This window comes from Martes martes (genome assembly GCF_963455335.1).
Source record: "Martes martes genome assembly, chromosome: 13".
NCBI classification, from domain to species: Eukaryota; Metazoa; Chordata; class Mammalia; order Carnivora; family Mustelidae; genus Martes; species Martes martes.
Genome location: NC_137901.1, coordinates 49,581,493 through 49,603,295, shown reverse-complemented (window position 1 = coordinate 49,603,295; position 21,803 = coordinate 49,581,493). Strand labels below are relative to the sequence as shown.

Here is a 21,803-nt window from a genome sequence, read left to right as displayed (position 1 = left end):
TAGATAATGTGTCTAGACTCGTCAGTTGAATTATGTACAGACTTTTGGGTTACTTTATTTTTCAGAGTTTTATTTGGTTATTTGCCTATCTCTGCTATGGGCAGTGAAGGCATTGATGAATCTTTAGAGCTTTACAGACTTTGCAGTTTGAAGTGTTCCGCTGACACCTCAGTTTTAGCATGTAGGTATGCACCCACCCATCTGAAAAGATAAATGCATAAGACTAAGAGTTTGTTTTGTTTTGTTTTGTTTTGTTTTAGAAAGGAACACAATAACCTTTTTCTAAAGATTTTATTTATTTATTTGACAGAGATCACAAGTAGGCAGAGAGGCAGGCAGAGAGAGAGGGGGAAGCAGGCTCCCCGCTGAGCAGAGAGCCCGATGCGGGGCTCGATCCCTGGACCCTGGGATCATGACCTGAGCCGAAGGCAGAGGCTTTAACCCACTGAGCCACCCAGGCGCCCCAAGACTAAGAGTTTTTAATATGATTAACTTTTTTTATGTGAATAAAATCTGTCTGAAGTGGTCCTCAAAGTGGGAGGCATGAGCTGTGCTCTTAATTTTGACACTTTTGTACTTTGTGGGCCTGACAAATAAGGTAGCTCTTTAAATATCATTGAGCATATTGGAAAATTTAGAGCATACTCATCATTCTATTGTTTTTAGAATCCCCTCTGTTTGTGATTCAAGTCATGGTTATGCAAGCAAGATAAAAAAGTCTCATCTCTGGTGCTGCCAAGCAGTGATATAGGAAAGGCTGCAGAAATGGTACAAAAGGTACCCATAGGCCATGGATTTGGAGCCTGAATCTGAAGAAGGACAAAGTCTAGAAGAGTTGCCCAGGAGACTGGTTAATTGATAAGATAAAGATAAGAGCAAAGATAGAATGAGAAATGGCCTAACCTTTCTGTGTCATTATCCAGAATAATAGAAACTAATAGTCATTTCTGTTAATTATTAATAACATTAAAATCTTTGCTCCTTTAGAAATGACAGCTCTTATCTCATTTTATGTGGTCAAGATTTACACAAAAGCATAAAATAGTATATTCATAAATGTAAACAGTTCTTTAAAGAGAAAATGTGCTTTGATGAGGGCAGTGATTACTACCACCTGACAGAATGTGTGGAAGACAAAGAACATTTTCCTACCCTTGAGAATGGACTGAATCCCAGGAACTTAATTTTGTCTTTCTGAGTTAATGAAGTTCCCTCCTCTAAGTGTTTTTAAACTTTAAATATACGTTAATATTTATGTTTTAATATATCAAACAATATGTTTAATGACAGTATTAATGTTTTAAAACTAGTTTTTAAAATAATTTTATCAAGTACTTTAAAAGTACACACTGATTTCATCATCCTAATTTGAGTGTTCTGAAGGATAAATGTGTTTATATATAGTGAGAGAGACTTAGGTTAAAAACACATAGGAATTGGGTGGCTCAGTGGGTTAAGCCTCTGCCTTCGGCTCAGGTCATGATCTCAGGGTCCTGGGATTGAGCCCCGCATCGGGATCTCTGATCAGCAGGGAACCTGCTCCCCGATCCTGCCTGCCTCTCTGCCTACTTGTGATCTCTATCTGTTAAATGAATAAATAAAATCTTTAAAAAAAAAACACACGTAGGAATGATACAGTGATTAGGTACTTTTTATTTCTTTCCATATCTGAATTTTAATGTCTTTAGAAGTTTCTTAAGGAAACTACAGATTATTGAAACTTTACCAAATAGCATAGGAGTATTCAGTAGAGTCACATAATTTGCAATATTGTCTGAGGTTTAAATATGTAGAGAGAGAGACATTGGCTGTTTAATCACAACTTGATTTAGTTGTTCACCTGTGTTTGTTTAAGTAATCCTAAATCTTTGTATGGGTAACAACATAACCTGTATTGGTTAGGAAATTCCAGTTAATTTAAGCTTTTGGAGGCCAAAAAGAAGTCTTGCATTTACTAAAATTGCATTTACTAAAATAAGTACTTTGTATTTTACATTAATTAGATATATTAGGGGAAAGAGATTTAAAATGTAAATTTTGAGTATTTATTTTACTGAGGGATATTAAGTCCTCTAAATCTCCTTAAAAGTATGAGAAGGTTTTCTTAGAATCCTTTAATTTATAACCATAGCTATAAGTAACCTTTTTAACTGAAGCAAAAGAGCTGACAGGTAATACCTTCTGCTTTGCTGTGGACATACTTTCTTAATCCTGTAACTCAGCTGGGACACTGAGATCCTTAAGCTAAAATTAGATTCTTCATTTTTTTTTAACTTTTTTTTTTTTCTGAAGGAAAATTTTTAAAAAAATTATTAGTAAATAGGAGTACTATTTAAGTGTTAGTTTTTATGTAATAGGTTATATATTATTTTTCTCCTCAGAAACCAGATGTCTGATAATTTAGTTGAATAAGATATATGAACCTATTCCAGGTAGAAAACTACTTTACAGTTTAGTCTGCTAAACCCTAATTCAATATCCAATATTTGTGAAAATTAAAAGTTTAAACGATGGCACTTTTTTAAAGTAATAACTCTGGAACTTCTATTTCTCCCAGTTTGGGGAGAAAATGGATATATTCAAAGCATTTGGAGTTTTGGCTTATTTCTTTCTTAATTGTCCAAAAGGAGTTTTTCACAGCTCTCCCAGAAATATAAGAACTTAGTGATGCTGGGGCACCTGGGTGACTTGGTTGGTTAAGCGTCCCAACTCTTTTTTTTTTTTAAGATTTTATTTATTTATTTGACAGAGAGAGATCACAAGTAGGCAGAGAGGCAGGCAGAGAGAGAGAGAAAAGCAGACGCCCTGCTGAGCAGGGCCCTGAAATCGTGACCTGAGCCGAAGGCAGAGGCTTAACCCTCTGAGCCACCCAGGCACCCAAGCATCCCAACTCTTGATTTTGGCTCAGATCATTATCTCAGGGTCCTGAGATCGAGCCCTGGGTCAGACTCCGTGCTCAGCTGGGAGTCTGCTTAAGATTCTCTGTCTTTCCCTCTGTCCCTCTGCACATACCGCCACAACCACCCCCAACACATGCGTGTGTGCTCTCAAAAAAAAAAAAAAAAAGGAACTTAGTGGTGTCTTTAAACAATTTAAGAAGGACTCTAGTATGCTTGAAAGATTTTATACTTTCCTAGAAATCTCTCAAGACACATAGTTGACTTGAGTTTTATGCCTCATACTAATACACTCATTACTTTTTGGCGAAATCTGCAGCTCCTGCAGCCGTATTACTTAGGCATCAGAAAGACTGCTGCCTGATTCCTGCTCCCTGACCCATAATTCAGTGGGCTTTCACAAAACGAAAAAAAATGTTATAATTTTATGTCCGCATAGGTTATATGCCTTAAAACTGTTCAAAAAGGTTGAAATGTTAGGATGGAAAGAGACACATGAAGCTAGAATCAACAACAAAACAGCTACATAAATACCAAATAAAATAGAATTTAAGGCACAAAGCTTAAGTAGGATAAAGGATACTACATTAACGAGTCACCAAGAAGATGTCGTGAACGCCTATGCACTCAAAATCTATTAAGAAAAAAAGCAGTCTCCCACTGTGGTGCTCCGTGGAGACCTGGCCAAAGTACAGCGAGCTGTGTGCATGCTGAGCAACACTGCAGCCATTGCTGGGGCCTGGCCTCACCTGGACGATAAGGTTGACCAGAGGTATGCCAAGCGTGCCTTTGTTCACTGGTATGTGGGGGAGGGCATGGAGGAAGGAGAGTTTTCTGAGGCCCTTGAGGACATGACTGCCCTTGAGAGGGATTATGAGGAGGTTGGAGAGGATAGTGCTGAGGGAGACGAGGGTGAAGAGTATTAGCCTTTCTCTACGATTTTACACTCTGTTGTCTTAGGACTGTCTTGTTTCTGTTCTGGAAGCTGTCTTTTGTGGCTCTAACTTGTCAATAAAAGTGATGTTTCCATTTAAAAGATAAAAGAAAAAACTTGTAAAATTATGAAAGAAAAAACTTGTAAAATCATGAGAAGTTGGCAGATCATAAATTTTAATGAGTTATTTTCAAGTGCTTTAATCAAAACTGTTGGGATGAGCAGACTAAAAGATTAGTAAGTATATGGGAGATTTGAACAACAAAAATAATCTTGATTTGCTGATGGATAAAGCAGACCAGTATTAAGAAGTCTATGATAGATTTGAACAATAAAAGTAATAAGCTTATTGTAGTATATATGGAAACCTGTACACAAGAAATAATTATTCTGTTTTAGTACATCTGGAACATTCACAAAATTTGACTGTGTACTAGGCCATATAGGAAATCTTAGCAAATTTGAAAGATTCTATATGATGCAGAGCACATTCTCTGGCCACAGTGCAGTTAAATTAGAACTATAAAAAGGATGGCTTAAAGGAGGTAACTTACCAAGTTGAAAAGCTTTCCCCAGGAATTAAAGAGGAAATAAAAAATGGAAGCTCTAAATTTGCTGTAAAGATATTGTATAGCAAAACTGTATTATAATGTCAGATGTGTGGGTTAAAAATACAGTGAGGAGTAAAGAGAAAATTACACCTTTAACTACATTAATGAAAAATTTAAGAATGACAGATGAATTGAGAATACCGTTCAAGAAGCTAGGTACAGAATCTTAAGAAAGTAGAAGTAAATAATAATTGTACAAATTGATGAAGTAGAGCAAGGAAAATATAGAACTTCAGTAAAACCAAAAGCTGTTTCTTTTTAAAGAAAAATTATATAGAAACAATTTTTATAAAAATTTTATAGCAGGCCTGAAAGGAAAAAAAGTGAAAAGGTACCAGTAAACAATAAGATGAATAAATAACAAAAATGGGCATAATTGAAAACATAGAAATAGTGAATATATGTAAGAGAATGTATTCTGAACAACTTCTGCTGATACCTTTTTAAATCTAAAGAAATAGTAACTCTGTAGAAAAATTTCATCACCAAATAGACTCAGAAATAGAAAACTTGAATAAACAAGTAATTATTAGAGAAATTGTAGTCAAAAAATGATACCTTTTGAATGACATCAGGCTGATTTTTTTACTCACATACTATCAGCTCTTCGAGGAATGGATATAAGTGAAAATTTTCAGAGGTTAGAAGAAGAAAAGCAACCAGGTCCTTAATATGAGATTGATGTAACGTTTAAATAAAATCCCAGTAAGGATAGAACAGGAAAGAAGTATGTATATATCAGTCTCACAAATAGAGATGAAAAAAATTTAACTCAATAAATCAAAAGTAGTTATTTTGTTTAAGTATAGGCTAAATAGGATTTATCCCAGGAGTGTAAGTTCAACATCAGAAAGATTAATACCAAATTAACAGCCTTAAGGCTTAAAGGTTTAAATATTTTAGGTTTAAATATTTTAAAACTATATGATATCTCATATGCCAAGAAATTCTTACAGTAAAATCTAATGTTCAGTGCAAAAACAAATCAGAAGTGGAAGGGAATATTCCTAGCTTAAGGGGATTAATAAAAACTGTGTGGCAAGTATCATACATAATGATCAAACTTTGAGAAATTTTCCTAGTAAACTCAAGAACAAGGCATGGATGTCTACTAACCATATTTCTGTTCAACGTAATAGTGGTGGACCTAGTCATTTCAATATAAGCTATAGAGCACTGAGAGTGGATTCACTGGAGCAGGGGTCGGCAAATCTGGCTTCCCATCTGTTTGGGTTTTTTTGCTTGTTTGTTTGTTTTTTAAAAGATTTTATTTATTTATTTGACAGAGAAAGATCACAGGCAGGCAGAGAGAAAGAGAGAGAGGGAAGCAGGCTCCCTGCTGAGCAGGGGGCCCGATGCAGGGCTCGATCCCAGGACCCTGAGATCATGACCTGAGCCAAAGGCAGGGACTCAACCCACCGAGCCACCCAGGCTCCCCTTCCCACTTTTTTTTTTATAAGTGAGTTTTAGTGGAGCCCACAGCGGCTGTCTGTTTATCCGCATGTTGTCAGTGGCTGCTTCTGCACTGGCACAGCAGAAAGCAGTAGTTGTGATGGAGACTGTAGGACCCACAGAGCCTAAAATAATTTACTAACTGGCCCTTCGCAGGAATTTGCCAACCCCTGCACTAGTGCTACATGTATTAAGTTGTATAAATTTCAAACATAATGTCCTGTGAAAATAGCTTAATGCAGAATAATATGTATCAGATAGAGTTTGAAAACATGCAAAATATCTATTATTTATAGATACTACTTATGTAGTGATATCAAACATTGAATGTAGCCAATTCTTTGAAGATGTTTGGCTGTTCAATGAGGATGGGGAGAGGCCGAGGATCTCTTTGAGACTCAGATAATTTAGGGAGATTGGGATGTCCAGATGTGCATGAAGCAACTAAAGCTTCCAGTTTAATATATTTTTCTCATTGAAGGTGTTGGTAGTTAATGTACTGAGAGTGAGAGGGTGGTGAAGTAATGCTTGTGATAAATTGAAAGGGTTTGTTGTGGAGAAGAGGAGAGAATAATAGCCTTGGAGAGTAAAGAAAGATCGCTGATTAGAGACCAGTTTTTTGTTTTTGTTTTTGTTTTTGTTTTTAGAATTTTTATTTATTTATTTGACAGACAGAGATCACAAGTAGGCAGAGAAGGGGGAGGAAGCAGGCTCCCAGCAGAGCAGAGAGCCCGATGTGGGGCTCGATCCTAGGACCCCGGGATCGTGACCTGAGCCGAAGGCAGAGGCTTTAACCCACTGAGCCTCCCAGGCGCCCCTAGAGACCAGTTTTAAGGTGGAGGCAAGAGCACAGCGGTGCTACCATCTGCAGAGCTGTGTGGTTTGTATTTTCTTTCAGGCAGCTCCACCTGCATCCTGCATGGGAAGTCTTAGTGTTGATAGAGGGTGAGTAACTTAGTCTGATCTGGGGTTGCCATTTTGCACCGTAGATGTGACAGAAGTGTGGCACAAAGGCGTTGAGGAAGTTGGCAACAAAGTAGTTGAAGAGATAAACCAAAAAGTCAGGACCAGGGCTCAGCCACCTGCAGCCCCGGGCCAAATCTGACTGCTTGTTTTGTTTTTTTTCATTTTAAATGTTTATAAAAGTTCCTGTGTAATATCTTATAATATGCCCCCTTGGCTCACATAGCCTAAAATATGTACCAAGAAAAGTTTGCTGACCCCTTATCTCAACCAAAATAGGGTTACAGTAAAAACAGAATGGGACTGACAGGTGGACATAGAAGGTTCAGGGACTGAAGGTCTCAGTCAGATCTTGGGATAGCTGAGTAGGAGACTGTAAGAGTAGGAGGCTATAGTGAGAGGATTGTGAGTTCAAGGTTTCAGAGCTGGGGCAGCTGTGCTTGAGCTTTTGGCCATGGCAGTGGGACCACAGTAGAGGCCGTGCCTATCCGTGGAACTGTCAAGGAACTTGAGAGCCTGTGTGGGGATGATGAAGTCACCCAGGAGTTGCAGGAAAGGAAGTCAAGGAGTTGTGCCATTCAGATTGGGATGAGGTAGTTAATCTGATAAATAACAAAATCAAAGAGTCAATCTCTAAAGGGGAGGCACACCAGACTAGAAGGCCAGTGATGTTTAAAAAGGTGAAAGTCAAGCAGAGAGAGTCTATCATATGGTTTCACTTACTTGTGGAGCATAAGGAATAACACAGAGGACATTGGGAGATGGAGAGGAGAAGTGAGTTGGGGGAAATTGGAGGGGGGAGACAAACCATTAAGACTGTGGACTCTAAGAAACAAACTGAGGGTTTTGGAGGGGAGGGGGGTTGGGGGATGGGTGAACCTGGTGGTGGTTATTATGGAGGGCATGTATTGTAGGGAGCACTGGGTGTGGTGCATAAATAATGAATTTTGGAACACTGAAAAAAATTAAATAATGAATGAATGAATGAATGAAATGTGAAAAAAAAAAGTTGGAGTGGCTAGTGAATGTTGGGTAATGGAAACATAGCCAAAGGAACTTAGGACCTTCAACTGGATTCCATTCCTAGGGCTTTCAGGTGTCTTACGGGTTGGTCATTCATTTAAAATAAGGCAGCTTTCCATTGTTGCTCTAGCTTGGGAAGGCCAAAGCAGGGCACCTTTGTGGATAATAGACTTCAGCGTTCCTCAGTGCTCTAGGGACATAATCAGCCTGACTGCCTTCATGCTGGAAGCCGTTCTTATTGATTACCTAGGGGCAGAGTTGTTGAACAACTTTCTCATAAGTCCTTTCTGATGCCGAGTCTGTGATAATACAAATATGATTCAGTTTTCTCTAAAATATAAGGAAATAGCCCACTTAATTCACAGATGATTTTTCACTTGTAATTCCTTGTTTATTACCAAGCACCAGCTAGCTCTGTTGCAGGCACTTCGTAGGGCTACAAAAATGAGCATCCCTTGGTGTTATCTGTATATGGACCGGTCTCTAGCCATCGTTTTTTTATATATGAGCAAGTGGCAGCCATGCTTTGACCTATGTCTGTTTCTGCTCTGCTTTTTCTTGACTTCGGGACCACAGATGTAATAGTGCTATCTACCAACATAAATATCTCATGGCATAAAATGCCTAAAAACTCTGAAGCCTTTGTTCCTCTGTCTTAGGGCTTGTGCAGTAATGCCTCTTATTCAGTGAGCCCTCAGCGAATGTTTTTTTAATTAAAATCTTTCATTTCTACAATAGCATAACCTATACCTTTATGCAAAACTTGAATTTAATGTGTTTTGTGTTTGTGTGCCTGTTTTTCAACTAGTTGATGGATTTACAACTGAGTGACAGTAACTTTCGTCGACACATCCTGTTGCAATATCTCATTTTATTCCAGTATCTCAAGGGGCAGGTCAAATTCAAAAGGTAAGTTCATATGGGTGGGTAGTAAATGATTTCTAAACAGCCCTTTCTAAAAGAGGACTCACATACTGATATATTTTTCTTATGTATCAGACACATTTAATGCGTGAGGGTCACATCCCTGAAACCTTCCTTTTGCAGCAACTCTGGATAGTCAGAGGCTTTTCTTAGAGATTCTAGATGTTAGGATAGTTGTTTCAGAGAAAGGTGTTGACTAGATCTGCTGTCAGTGGCAGTCAGTCCTGCTGAGCACTGAGGTTGCTGGGGTCCTCAGCTGTGTGGGTGCATCTCTGTTCCAGACTTCCACCATTCACCTCTCACCTCACTCAGGCATCTCCAAACCTGATTGGAAGACTAAGCCTGTAATATTTCTTTCACGAGGTGTGGAACGGTCTAGGACATTAGAACTCAAAAAAGTGAAGTAAATCTTTGAAGAACAGAGGAGTTCCAGTTTCTTTGGGATTTTAGAAACCCTAATCAGCTCCTCGGCTTCCTGAGTACCTCCACCTGCAGCACAGACCACTTCCTCTTAACCTACCCATAACTGAAGTCGAGTTCATCATTACTCGTTGGTGTTTTTAAGTTTGCAAAGCAATGTTGCATTTTTAGTTTTGGGAAAAACATGCCTTTACTGCCTGCTAGCTTTGAGTCCCACTCTCATGACACACTGGGTGCAATTCAGCTTTCAGACTTGTGATTTTAAGATGACACATAGCAAGTACTCAAAATGTTATTTCTTATCCTTCTGTTGTTGAGTTTCAATATAGCAGGGCAGGAGGATGAGGGACTTTGGAGCCAGACCTAGGTTTGAATTCAAGCTTTATCTGTATGGTCTCTGTTTAATAAGCATACATCCTCATTCCGAGAATTAAATGAATAACGCATCTACAGTGCTCATCCTGGCACAGTAGTCTGTCACTGTTTACTGCCTGGCTATAAAGCATTCGGTGCTAGTGAAAGCTGGAGTAATGGCACCCATTAACACTTTGGTCTGCCTTCAGCTTTCTCTAAGGTTTTCTATTCTTGTATTTTGATTGCCTTTTGGAGCAATGTATCAGTGTACAACATGGAGAGGAATATGTTATTCTCTCTGAGGTTTTCATTCCACATTAAATTTCCTATTTTAGGAAACACTCATTGCTCTGTTCATAGTTAATCAGACTGAGTGTTATCCTCCCTCATAAACCTTTGTGTCTTAAATTCTAACCATCTTAAATGCAAGAATTTTCTCTTATAATCCTCTCATTTGTGATTGTTCTTAACTTGATAATTTTTGACACTATTTGACACTTTTGGTTAACTTACCTATTATATGCGTTGGGTTTTTATAAGACCGTATATAAGCCTTAAAATTGAATATGCATTGCTATAACTCAAGCCTGCTTTTGTTGCTTTGTTCCCTAGTTCAAACTATGTTTTAACTGATGAGCAATCACTCTGGATTGAAGATACTACAAAATCAGTGTATCAAGTAAGTTCAACATGCAACAAACCCATGATTGAACAAAATGGAAATTTAGAATTTTCTTTGTTTCAGCCCCAAATAGGAAAATAAGGATAAAGTTAAGCTCAGGTACAAGACCACAAACACTTCTTGGTCCTCTGCCTACAAACCACTCCTATGATGCAGAAAGTTGTTGAAAGCTTAGTATATTCTTTCTAATCACAGCTACTATCTGAAAACCCCCCCGATGGAGAAAGATTTTCAAAGATGGTAGAGGTATGTGTTTTATATTTACATAGTCTTCTTTAGCACCAAATAGAATTTCAAGGCCTTCATTACACAAATTAATTTCTGTGTTTTTTCCCAGCATATATTAAATACTGAAGAAAACTGGAACTCATGGAAAAATGAAGGCTGTCCAAGTTTTGTGAAAGAAAGGTAAATATATACTCATTTCAAGCACTATGAGAAGAAAGACATTTCAAAATACAGTTTGACGTGATTATTTTACATCATGTACAGATGTATATGTGTATTTCATATTAAAAAGTATAGGTTTAAGTCTGTAAGAATACAACTGTTTTTACTTCTACTTGAATCTTTCACCTTAGATTTCTTGTTATTAAGTTTCCAGAACAGATTAATCTATTATTATTGGGGAAAAAATAGTATATACCCACTCCTTGTAATTTGTCCCTGGATGTGGCATTTTTGTCTTCTGATGAGTGTTCTATAATAATAGAAGACGTTTATGTTTTTATAGGAAGAAAACAATAATTGAATTTTCTTTTAAATTAAACACTTTTTATGTGTGCTATCCATTTGTAATTCCAGTGTGCTTTATTCACCACAGAACATCAGACACCAAGCCAACAAGAGTAGCTCGCAAGAGAACAGCACCAGAGGACTTCCTAGGGAAAGGACCCAACAAAAAGATTCTGATGGGAAAGTAGGTTAACCTGTCTCCATATGTAGGATGGTATTTTTCTTTTTTTTAAGATGTTAGTGTAAGACCTCCCCAGTTTTTGTGTTTTTCACATTTTTTGTGTGTTTGGTACATACACAGATGACTAACAGACCACATGCTCTCAATCTCAAGGGCCCTTTACTTGGATTCACATAGATAGATAAGCTTCCATTTTGTCTCCTGTTTCCCAGATCCATGGCTCTAGACTGTTCTGTTTTTCCCATGTCACAGACAGTATAATTGCTATTAGATTGATCCAGCTCACTTCCAGTTGCTGCAAGGTACCATGATGCTTCAATTTCTGTTACCTTCCAGTTAATTATTCATTGCTTTATATTCTGCTTGAATATTTTTAGAAAAAACAAATGATTGTTATCATTAAATACAAGCATATGTAGAAAATTTGCCAAATACCCAAAATTAATGAAGAAAATTAAAACTCATTCTGTCACCCCCTAAAAATTCACTGTTTAAGTATTTTTACAATCCTAAGGCATATGAGGGTGATGTCCATTAAAAATGTATTTATGTGTCTGTTTTGTAGTGAGGAGTTAACAAGGCTTTGGAATCTCTGTCCTGATAATATGGAAGCTTGCAAATCAGAGACAAGGCAAGTTTAAAATGTTTCACATGAGGTATTGCTTTTCTCAAATGTTAAGTGAATGAAATTAATTTGTTATGGTTGATTTTGGCATAGCAGAGTATGGCTTCCCACCATGAAACACCTAGAAGTGTGGATAAAATACTTTTAGAAATCACAGGAAAATACAAATTTATAAAAGAAGAGGGTTAGGGAACCAAAAACCAAAGTATGAGCCAATATGGGTGTTTCTAGCTGGAAAGTTTGCAGATGCATCCCACTTTGGGGAGCCAGGGAGCTTGGGTTTTAAGAGCCATGAAGGACAGAAGGTAGGGCCTTTGGCCTGCACAGAGTTTTTACTGAGTTTCCTTTGAATAAAGCTGAGGCCCTTGAAGCACTGCACTAAACATAAAAGAAGAGCAGACTGGGGAGGAGGGACGTGCTCACTGGGCCAGGAAATAAGCTTGTCCATTTCTAACTGGGGTGTGGGTGAAAAGAAAAACAGTCCACCTGGAGAAACAATAACCACAGGTCTGCTGTCATGCAGTCCTCCAGTTTGTATTTATACCGCCGGTGGTGTAAAGGAACACCCTAGCTGAGGGGGTGAATTCAGATGTCTCAGTCTGATGTTACAAAGCTTTCTGAAGGTCATACCTTCAACCTAAGCCACACAAGGATCCTACAGATAAAAGTCTGAAGATACTCAAGCATCTGAACTTAAAACATTCGAGAAAACAATGTACCATGAGAAAGAATCAGCAGGTAGAACAAACAAAACAAACAACGGAAGTTAGACAACCACTTCAGATAATGAAACCATCCAGTAAATACAGCTTAAAATAAGTATGTTTAAGATAAAGATATAAAAGAAGGAATTGAAACTTAAAAAGGAATAGGACACTCTCAGGACCAAACAAATTTGAAAAAAACAGTAATTCTAGCAATAAAAAAAAAACAGTCATTGAAATTTTAAGATTTAATAGGCATGTTAAATATTAGACTAGACACAGGTGGAAATAGGAATTAATGAGTAAGAAATCACCAGGAAGGCAGTAAAAGGGATCAAGAGTTAGAAAATATGAAAGAGTGCAATCAAGAACCACAGAATGAGGAAATAAAGTGAGAGACAGTAACAAGATAATGACTGAGAATTCTTCAGAACTGAAAATGGGCATAAATTCTTAGGTTCAAGAAATACAGGTTTTAAGCAGGATAAACAGAATAAATCCATTATCTCTACACTTTGTTGTAAAGTCACCAGAGAGAAAAACCACACTACCTGTAAAAAAGCAAAATTAGACTGACAGCTGACTTTAAGAATAAAAGAAACCAGAAAATTGGAATGACAGCTTCACAGTGTTAAAGTATCAACCCAAATTTCTATAACAGGTTAAACAGTGGATCAGTCAGGAGTGATTGAGACATAAAGTTACTTTAAGATTAAAGCCATAAGAATTTGTTATCAACAGTTCTTAATAAAAAAGCTGTCAAAGAAATTGGCCCCAGAAACAGAGTAAATTGCAAGAAGCATTGCTGTTCGAAGACATTGGTAAACGTGAATAAATCTCATCAAGAACTTGCTGTATAAAGGCAGTAATAATTCCTATTTGAGGATTATTTTAAAAGGTGGAACTAAATATTTGATAAAAGTAACATGATACAAGGAATGATCAGAATTAAAGAATGTTACATATGAAGATAGAGATAATTAATAACTCATCTTCTATTAAGCATGCTTGCTAAGTATGTAAAAGAAATAGAATATATAACTTTCAGATGAGAACAAAAGAAAATAAGAAAACTCAAGCAATCAAATAAAAATAGGCAAGGAGAAAAACGCACATAAGAAACAAGTGATGGAATTTAGGCATAAAACAATATAGTTAAAAGAAATTCAGGTACAACAATAAAGGGAAATGGACTTTCTAGTTCAAAGATAGAAGTTGGTATTCTATTTTAAAAGCCCATCTATATGTTATTTATAAGAAACACCTTAAGGATATGGAAAGGCTGAAACTAAAAAAAGTGATATAGGAAGAATAGTTATATTGATATCAGACAGAAGAGTCTTAAAGGCAGAAAGCATTATTAAAAATATAATCAATGCAGAAAGATACAAGAAAAAAATGCATCAGAAATAGATATTCTAAGCCTTGTTTCTAAAAAATATAGTTTCAAGAAACTGACAGAATTAGAATGAGAAATTAACCAATCCATCATCCTGATACTTTATTTTGACACTTCTGCAAAATGTTTTACTAGAATTTTGACTCAGTACTTTCAGTATTTAGTAAGTTTGCTTAAATTTAGGATTTAACAAGATGATTAACAGACTTCAGTCTTACAGAAAACAGAAATGCTTTTTTTTTCTTTTTTTCCGATTTTATTTATTTGACAGACAGCAAGAGAGAGAACACAAGCAGGGGGAGTGGGAGAGGGAGAAGCAGGCTTCCCACTGAGCAGGGAGCCTGATGCAGGGCTCAATCCAGGACCCTGGGATCATGACCTGAGCCGAAGGCAGACGCTTAACTGAGCCACCTAGGCACTCCCAGAAATGCATTTAAATTATACGTGAGTAACAAAATATATTTTAAAAGCTTTCAGATACTTCTAAGTAACGCCAGAATCAAAGAAATCATATGGGGCGCCTAGATGGCTCAGTCAGTAAAGCGTCTGCCTTTGGCTCAGGTCATAATCCTGGGATCCTGGGATTGAACCCCACATCAGGCTCTCTGCTCGGCGGGGAGCCTGCTTCCCCCTCTCTCTCTGCCTGCCTCTCTGCCTACTTGTGATCTCTCTCTGCCAAATAAATAAATTAAGTTCTTTAAAAAAAAAAATCATTTGCCAGTGATGCTTGTGGGAGCCTAAATTGGTACTGCCACTTTGGAAAACAAATTTGGCAGTAACTAGAAATTAAAGATGTGCATACCCTACATCCTGACAATTCTACTCCTGGGTTGGTTGATCTTAAGGTAGTTCTTTTAAAACTACAGGTTGAGAATTGCTCATTTGTGAAGTCAGTTTATTAGTTGCCACTGGCATTTTTTTTAGTGAAACAGAAAATACATTTTTGTGAAACATTAGTTTTACTTACATATTATGATACACATACTCGCATTTATGTGTGTGTTTTGGGTTGTAATATCAAGTTAATTCCTTACTGTGGGTTGTAGGGGAAGTTTGAAGACCATAGTGTCTAAACAAACTAGTTAACCTGCACAAATGAGACTGGTACTAGAATGTTCATTTAGCAATGTCATAGCAAAAATGGGGGAACCACCTAAATATATAAGGGAGAATGGATAATCTGTGACATGTTTGTGTAGGGGACTGCTGTACATCGGGCATCAGAATGAGGTTGAGGACTATTGCATAAGATAGACATACTTCAGAAAAATCAGGGTTAGAAGTTTGAAAGGCTTCAAACAGTATACACTCAATTTAAAAAAAAAAACAAAAATACTAAGTGATAAATATCAGATTCTGAAGTGTGGCCACCTCTGGGGAAAGAGAACGAGATCAGAGAGGAGAGTTGTATTTGTAGTGTTTGTAAAACACTACATAAATACTGATAGTTTTTTTTATTTTTATATATTTTTATTTGTATATATTTTAATTGTATATATATATTTGTAGTTATTTTTATATATTTGTATTTTTAAAACACATACATATATATGGCAGTGCCTGGGAGGTTTGTTCCATTTTTAGTCTTGATTGCTCTTGGTATAGTTGACCCTCGAACACGGGTTAGGGTGCCAACCCCCACACAGTAAAAAATGCATAAGTAACTTTTGATTCCCCCAAAACTTCAGTAGCCTACTGTTGATTGGAAGCCTTACTCATAACATACACAGGTGATACATTGATATACAAAATATGAATACATTTTGTATGTTGTATGTATTATATACTGTATTCTTACGGTAAGGGAAGCTGGAGAAAAAAATACTAAAATAATAAGGAAGAAAAAATACATTTAGAGTACTGTATTTATTTTTTAAAAATCCACAAATAAGTGGACCCACACAGTTCAAACTCAGTGATGTTCAAGGATCAATTGTATAAATAATTTTTAAACTAATAAATGGTTCCAAACACTGATCAATGATAGTCTGGTTGGGATTTTAGTGTCACCTTGCTTTGTCTAGTGTGATACATAAAAGAGTGGTGGTAAACTCCAGGGAAACCTTCCAGCCCTCTTAATGTTTACCAGTTAGAGAGTGTTATTGTAATGAAAGTTCTAAGATTGAGTGCTTGAGTTTTCCTTACAGAGCCCATTTTTCTAGTTTTTAGTCAAAGATGTCTTATAATCAGACCCTTGGATCTTACTTATTTGCTTGACTATCAAAATCTTATTTCTAAAACCAAATTCCAGAAAGATGCAATTAAAAACCAACCACACTATCATGGGAATGACCTAAAATAAGCTCACAGTTAAATAAATCTCAGTGTGGCCTGGGTGTTAGTGTAGGTTTTATTAATTCTGGCTTAAAGAAAAAAGTCCTTGAATACGGACACTGGATGTGACACTTTCCTCCTTGCTGCGGAAATTCAAATGCTATGAAAGCCCCAGCTGCCCCTGTGACCAAGTAACATTACAGGATAGAGCCCAGTGACTGTTAGTGAGACATTACATGGAGTGTAGTATATGACATGATGCAGGACCGCAGTATTGTCCTCTGAGAAGTTCCGTTTTGAGTCATTTACCTCCTTAAAAATCGGAGTTCATAAGTAATGTAACTAACTCAAGTATGAGTAATATTAGAATCTTTCAGTCCCACTATTTTAGGAGTATTTGTTATTAAGAACAAACACATATGATCCTCACTAGTTGTTTTTTTAACACCCAGGGAATACATGCCAACTTTGGAGGAATTTTTTGAAGAAGCCATTGAACAGGCAGACCCTGAGAACATGGTTGAAAATGAATACAAGTAAGTAGTATTTATTATGAGCTAATATTCTATAATTTTTTTTAGGACTTGTATGTACATTAGAACACTAATCAAGGGAGACCATTGATAGGTTAGTACTTTTCCTCTTAGGTGAATTTATGTACTGGTTCACGTAGGTACACGTTCCTGATTTCAATGGCCATGCCCACTGACCAGCATGACAGAATCACACTTGTTTTGAAAATTAAGAACAATCCCCTTGGGCCTCCACCTTCCCTCTAATGATCCCCTTCAAATCGGTGCCTCCTGAGACATGTTGATAACCATTGCCTTCATTTCCTCACCTCCCATTCCCTTGTCAGCTCACTGCCACTGGGTAATCTCCCTCTTCCTCCACTGAAGTAGCGGCTGTCAAGGTCATAGCATCTTTTTTCCAACCTCCCAGCATTTCCCACTTTTCTCTCCTTCCATAATGTATTCTCTTGACACCCATTAAACTACACTCCTGCCTCACTGCGTCTCAGCTGGCTCCCCATCCACTCTGCCTAACTCCCAGATTTTGGAGTAACCTTAGGGCTCAGTCTCAGGTTCTTCATCTAATCTAGGCAACACCACACAGCCCTGTTTTTAAAGATTTTTTTTTTAAGATTTTATTTATTTACTTATTTTAGAGAGATTGTATAAGCAAGGTGAGGGGCAAAGGGAGAGAATCTCAAGCAGACTCCATGGTGAGGGTGGAGCCCTACATGGGGCTTGATCTCACAACCCTGAGATCATGACCTGAGCAGAAACCAAAGCCGGGCACTCAACTAACTGAGCTACCCATGTACCCCAGCCCCATGGCTATTTCTTTTTTTCTTTTTTTTTTTAAGATTTTATTTGAGAGAATGAGCACAAGCAGAGAGAGAGAAGCAGGCTCCCTGCTGAGCTGGGATCATGACCTTAGCCGAAGGCAGATGCTTAACTGACAACCACCCAGGTTCCCCAGCCCCATGGTTTTAAATAGGCATTGTGTTGTCATATTTTAAGGGCAAGGGCTTTGTCAGATTGCCTGGGTTCCAATCCAAGACACTTATATCACTCACTGGATAGACTGCTAGGGTGACTATAACCCTTTCTGCTTGTTTTCTCATTGCTACGTAGTAATAATACCCATTTCATGGGGTTATTCTGAGGATTAAATAAGATGATTCTCTTTGAACCACACAGGACATGTAGTTAGCACACAGTAAATAGAGTGCTGTGACTAGTGTGACCTTGTGACTAGTTATGAGTTAGTTACTATGATGTCTTAATGAAGGAGGCTCTGGTCAGTTCTCCAGCATGAGAATTGTAATCTTTAAACTCAAAAAGTCTGATCTGCTTAAACTGTTTCAGTGACTGCCTGGATGAAACCCAAACTCCTTACTGGAGCCTAAAAGACCTCAGTCTGGCTGCTGCCAACTTTCAACCACATTTCCTTTGTTCATTTTGTCTCTGCTCTCGCTACATCAGCCAGGTTTCTGTTCTTCAACTCAAAAAGGCCGTTCCAGGGCACCTGGGTGGCTCAGTGGGTTAAAGCCTCTGCCTTCCGCTCAGGTCATGATCCCAGGGTCCTGGGATCGAGCCCCACATTGGGCTCTCTGCTCAGCAGGGAGCCTGCTTCCCCCCTCTCTGCCTGCCTCTCTCCCTACTTGTGATCTCTGTCAAATAAATAAATAAAATCTTTAAAAAAAAAAAAAAAGTCATTCCACCTCAGGACCTTGGCCTTTGCTATTATGTTTACTTGAAACTTCTCCCCAAGCTATTCCTGTGGTATGGGCTCACTTCATCTCTCCTCGGAGATACTGCCTAAGGGCAGTTTTCCCTGGACCAGAAGCTCCTCCTTACCTGAAATTCTCATTTCTTATGTTCTCATCCTTACCACTGTGTGAAATTCTTATACCTTGTGTTTATCAGTAGCAGTGATACTTGCCAGTACATTTACACATTCACTGTCAGGGACTCCCTGAGCACTTACCATATTTACCTCTATGGTAGAAACTACCCCTATCTCCATTTTACAGTTAAACAAAGTGAGGCAGAGAGTGAATCATGTATTGAAGTTCTCATCTAGTAAATGCCAGAGCCAGGTAATCATTCTAGCCTCAAGGCCCTGCTCCTAACTGCAAGATTATAGCATCTCAAGTGTTCAGGGTACCCATAAGGTCTGAGTGTTGTTGAGTGAATGAAGGTTAGATAGTTCTCCACGAACCTTGGTTTCAGAACCTGAGTGTTATGGATTCCCGGAGAGTAAGAAAGTTTGTATGTATAACTGGCGGGAATTTTGAAAATGCTTAAAAGACTGAAACTGCTTAAATGGAAAGTTGTCAGAGAGGCTGGTTAACTGATCAGGCAAAGCCTTATACCATGACATTAAGTTGGCAAGACCACAGTGTAAGAGTAGTTTTGCAAGTTTAGCACTTGTTAAAATTAGAGGCTCATTTGTAAGAGAGGACTAAATAAACCAGGTTGCTACCCTTAAGAACTTAGGGGGATCTTCACAATTTGTACTCTGGATTCTTCTGCAGCGTGGCTGGTTCTGGAACATCATTTTTAGCATTTGTGAGGTTTCCATTCTCCCTGTGCAGCACCTGCTGCTGTGCTTCATTAGGGAACAGTTCGTGGACTCTTGTCATCACTGCTCACTGGGGTGGCTATTCCATGTTTCCCCCTTTTTGTTTTGGAACCATTTTTATTCACTGAGTTTGGTATTAAGCAAATTAAAATGAGATGTTTATATAAACGGAAAATGACATATTGAATATGGTCAAAAGTTAATGCTGAACTTATAAAATACTCTGAAATTCACACCTACAGGTGACATTGCCAGTATATCAACTCACTGAATATAGTAAACCTATTAATTTTTTTTCCAAAGAGGTAGATGATTACTGTCCTGCACACAGAACCTCATGACTATACACATACCAGCTTATTAAATTAAGTAAAATGTATATAAACTTTTCAGATGTGTTTGCTGCATAAGAACCTGCCTCATCAGATTCTGAGTTCTAGTGTTCATTTGTAAGTGTATTGCACCCTTAGAGGTTCTTTAGGAATAAGATCAGAATAAAGAGAATGGTGCCTTCAGCTACTTAACCTAATTTACTGTGTGACATTCTATACTCTAACTGGAAGGCATATAGAAATAAAAAACCAATTACAAGACTGACATTTCTTTTCCTAGGGCTGTGAACAATTCAAATTATGGTTGGAGAGCCCTGAGACTATTAGCACGGAGAAGCCCTCACTTCTTCCAGCCAACCAACCAGCAATTTAAAAGTTTGCCAGAGTATCTCGAAAACATGGTAATAAAGCTAGCAAAGGAATTACCAGTAAGTAATATCCATCAGCGTTTTCATAGTCTTTGGTTGTTATCTTACTTAAAAGTACTATCGCTAAGAAGCTGAATTTACAGTTCATCATATGGAAAAAAATCATCTACAAACCTTCATATTTAAGAATAAGGAAAAATGCATTTCGGTGTACATTTATAGGAAGTACAAAAATTGATAAAATTTTTATAAAGCATGTAATTTAATTTTAAAGCTCACAGTATTTTGGTTAAACAATTATCTCACCTGTAAACTCAGACATGAATTTCTCCTGTCTGCCAATGTGTCTTCTTTATCAAACAGGATCTATTACGGGTAGCAGTGGGTACCTTGACCTTTCTACTCTGTTCTCTTTTCCAATACAGTTTTCTCATTGTATTACTACAATATGGTAAAATTATCCTGCAAAATTTCTCAATAATTTTTAAGGACCTGGTTGCTTCCCTAGTTTTCTCTAGTCCATTGTTACTGTACACTAGATGTTGCAAATCATCTTTCATCTTACCATACTCCTTAGTGGCTCCCTTTTTCCCAGGTGTGCGGGAAGGGGAGTCTTTCCCATCCACTCCTTCTCCAGGTTAACACCATCCCACATTTGTGATCCTTACCAGACATTCACATATAACATGCTTAAGGATAAAGTTCTGGGCCCTGTATGTGGAATCTCAGCCACTCGTGTCTAAACCAGTAATATTCCCAGTTTTTTTACAAGTTGGCATTCGTTTTTAAACTTTCTTCTTCCTCATTTTAGCCTCCTTCTGAAGAAATAAAAACAGGTGAGGATGAAGATGAGGAAGATAATGATGCTTTACTGAAGGAAAATGAAAGTAAGAATTGAATTTTCTTGGCTATTTTACAAAATTGGAAAAGATGGGGGTTCTTTGTTGAGAGGTACGTTATTTGATCTACTTCTCAACTTCTACCATTTATCTCAGCTGTTTCTTATAGTGAGGAATTTTAAACATTGCTTGACAACTTCTAAAATATTACACTTTATGCAATAAAATTTGGAAGTGATGGGAAGGGAAGTATTTACATTTGAAGGCGACTCACCTGTTAATGGAGGGGGGCAGTTAGCTGCTTTTCAGGGGAGGCCTTCATAATTACAATAAAGGCAACAGCTTCCATTTTAAAAGTATTGCTACCTAGTGATCATGTCTGTAAGAACAGTATTTACCCCATGGAAAATATAGAAAGGAATTATTCTAATTCTAAAATAAAGCTTATGAAAGGTGATTAATATTTCAGTGGCCCTGTATCTTCCCAGTTCTGTTGTATATTTTGAACTGTACAAGTCCTCACACTTTGTACATAATTCACATCTCCTGTGTTTCCTAGGCCCTGATGTTCGACGAGACAAACCTGTAACAGGGGAACAAATAGAGGTGTTTGCCAGTAAACTGGGCGAGCAATGGAAGATCCTGGCTCCCTACTTGGAAATGAAAGACTCGGAAATTAGACAAATTGAGTGTGACAGCGAAGACATGAAGATGAGAGCTAAGCAGCTACTGGTCGCCTGGCAAGATCAGGAGGGAGTGCATGCAACACCTGAGAATCTGATGAACGCACTGATTAAGTCCGGATTAAGTGACCTTGCAGAAAGTCTAACTAATGACAATGAGACAAATAGTTAGCTTCTTTCTTTCTTTTTTTTTTTTTTATTAAAACTGTGATAAGATTTTGTTACCAAGCAGCATTTGATAAGAGGTCCAATGGTTTTGGTAAACAATAAACATTTTTATAACAGTTGTTGTACAGTTGCCTGGTGCTCC

At 37.6% G+C, this 21,803-nt stretch overlaps 1 protein-coding gene across 1 annotated transcript in view; it reads left to right on the top strand.

Moving 5' to 3' along the window:
- THOC1 (THO complex subunit 1) overlaps positions 1 to 21,803 on the top strand; it is a 50,623-nt gene extending 28,820 nt beyond the window's left edge. Inside the window, exons 12-21 of the mRNA XM_080821101.1 lie at positions 8,689 to 8,789; positions 10,191 to 10,257; positions 10,456 to 10,506; positions 10,598 to 10,668; positions 11,084 to 11,179; positions 11,742 to 11,807; positions 16,631 to 16,714; positions 19,884 to 20,031; positions 20,783 to 20,858; positions 21,370 to 21,803. Of these exons, the coding sequence (XP_080677227.1) occupies positions 8,689 to 8,789; positions 10,191 to 10,257; positions 10,456 to 10,506; positions 10,598 to 10,668; positions 11,084 to 11,179; positions 11,742 to 11,807; positions 16,631 to 16,714; positions 19,884 to 20,031; positions 20,783 to 20,858; positions 21,370 to 21,665 (1,056 nt within the window). The 3' untranslated portion in view covers positions 21,666 to 21,803. The remainder of the gene's footprint in view (positions 1 to 8,688; positions 8,790 to 10,190; positions 10,258 to 10,455; positions 10,507 to 10,597; positions 10,669 to 11,083; positions 11,180 to 11,741; positions 11,808 to 16,630; positions 16,715 to 19,883; positions 20,032 to 20,782; positions 20,859 to 21,369) is intronic.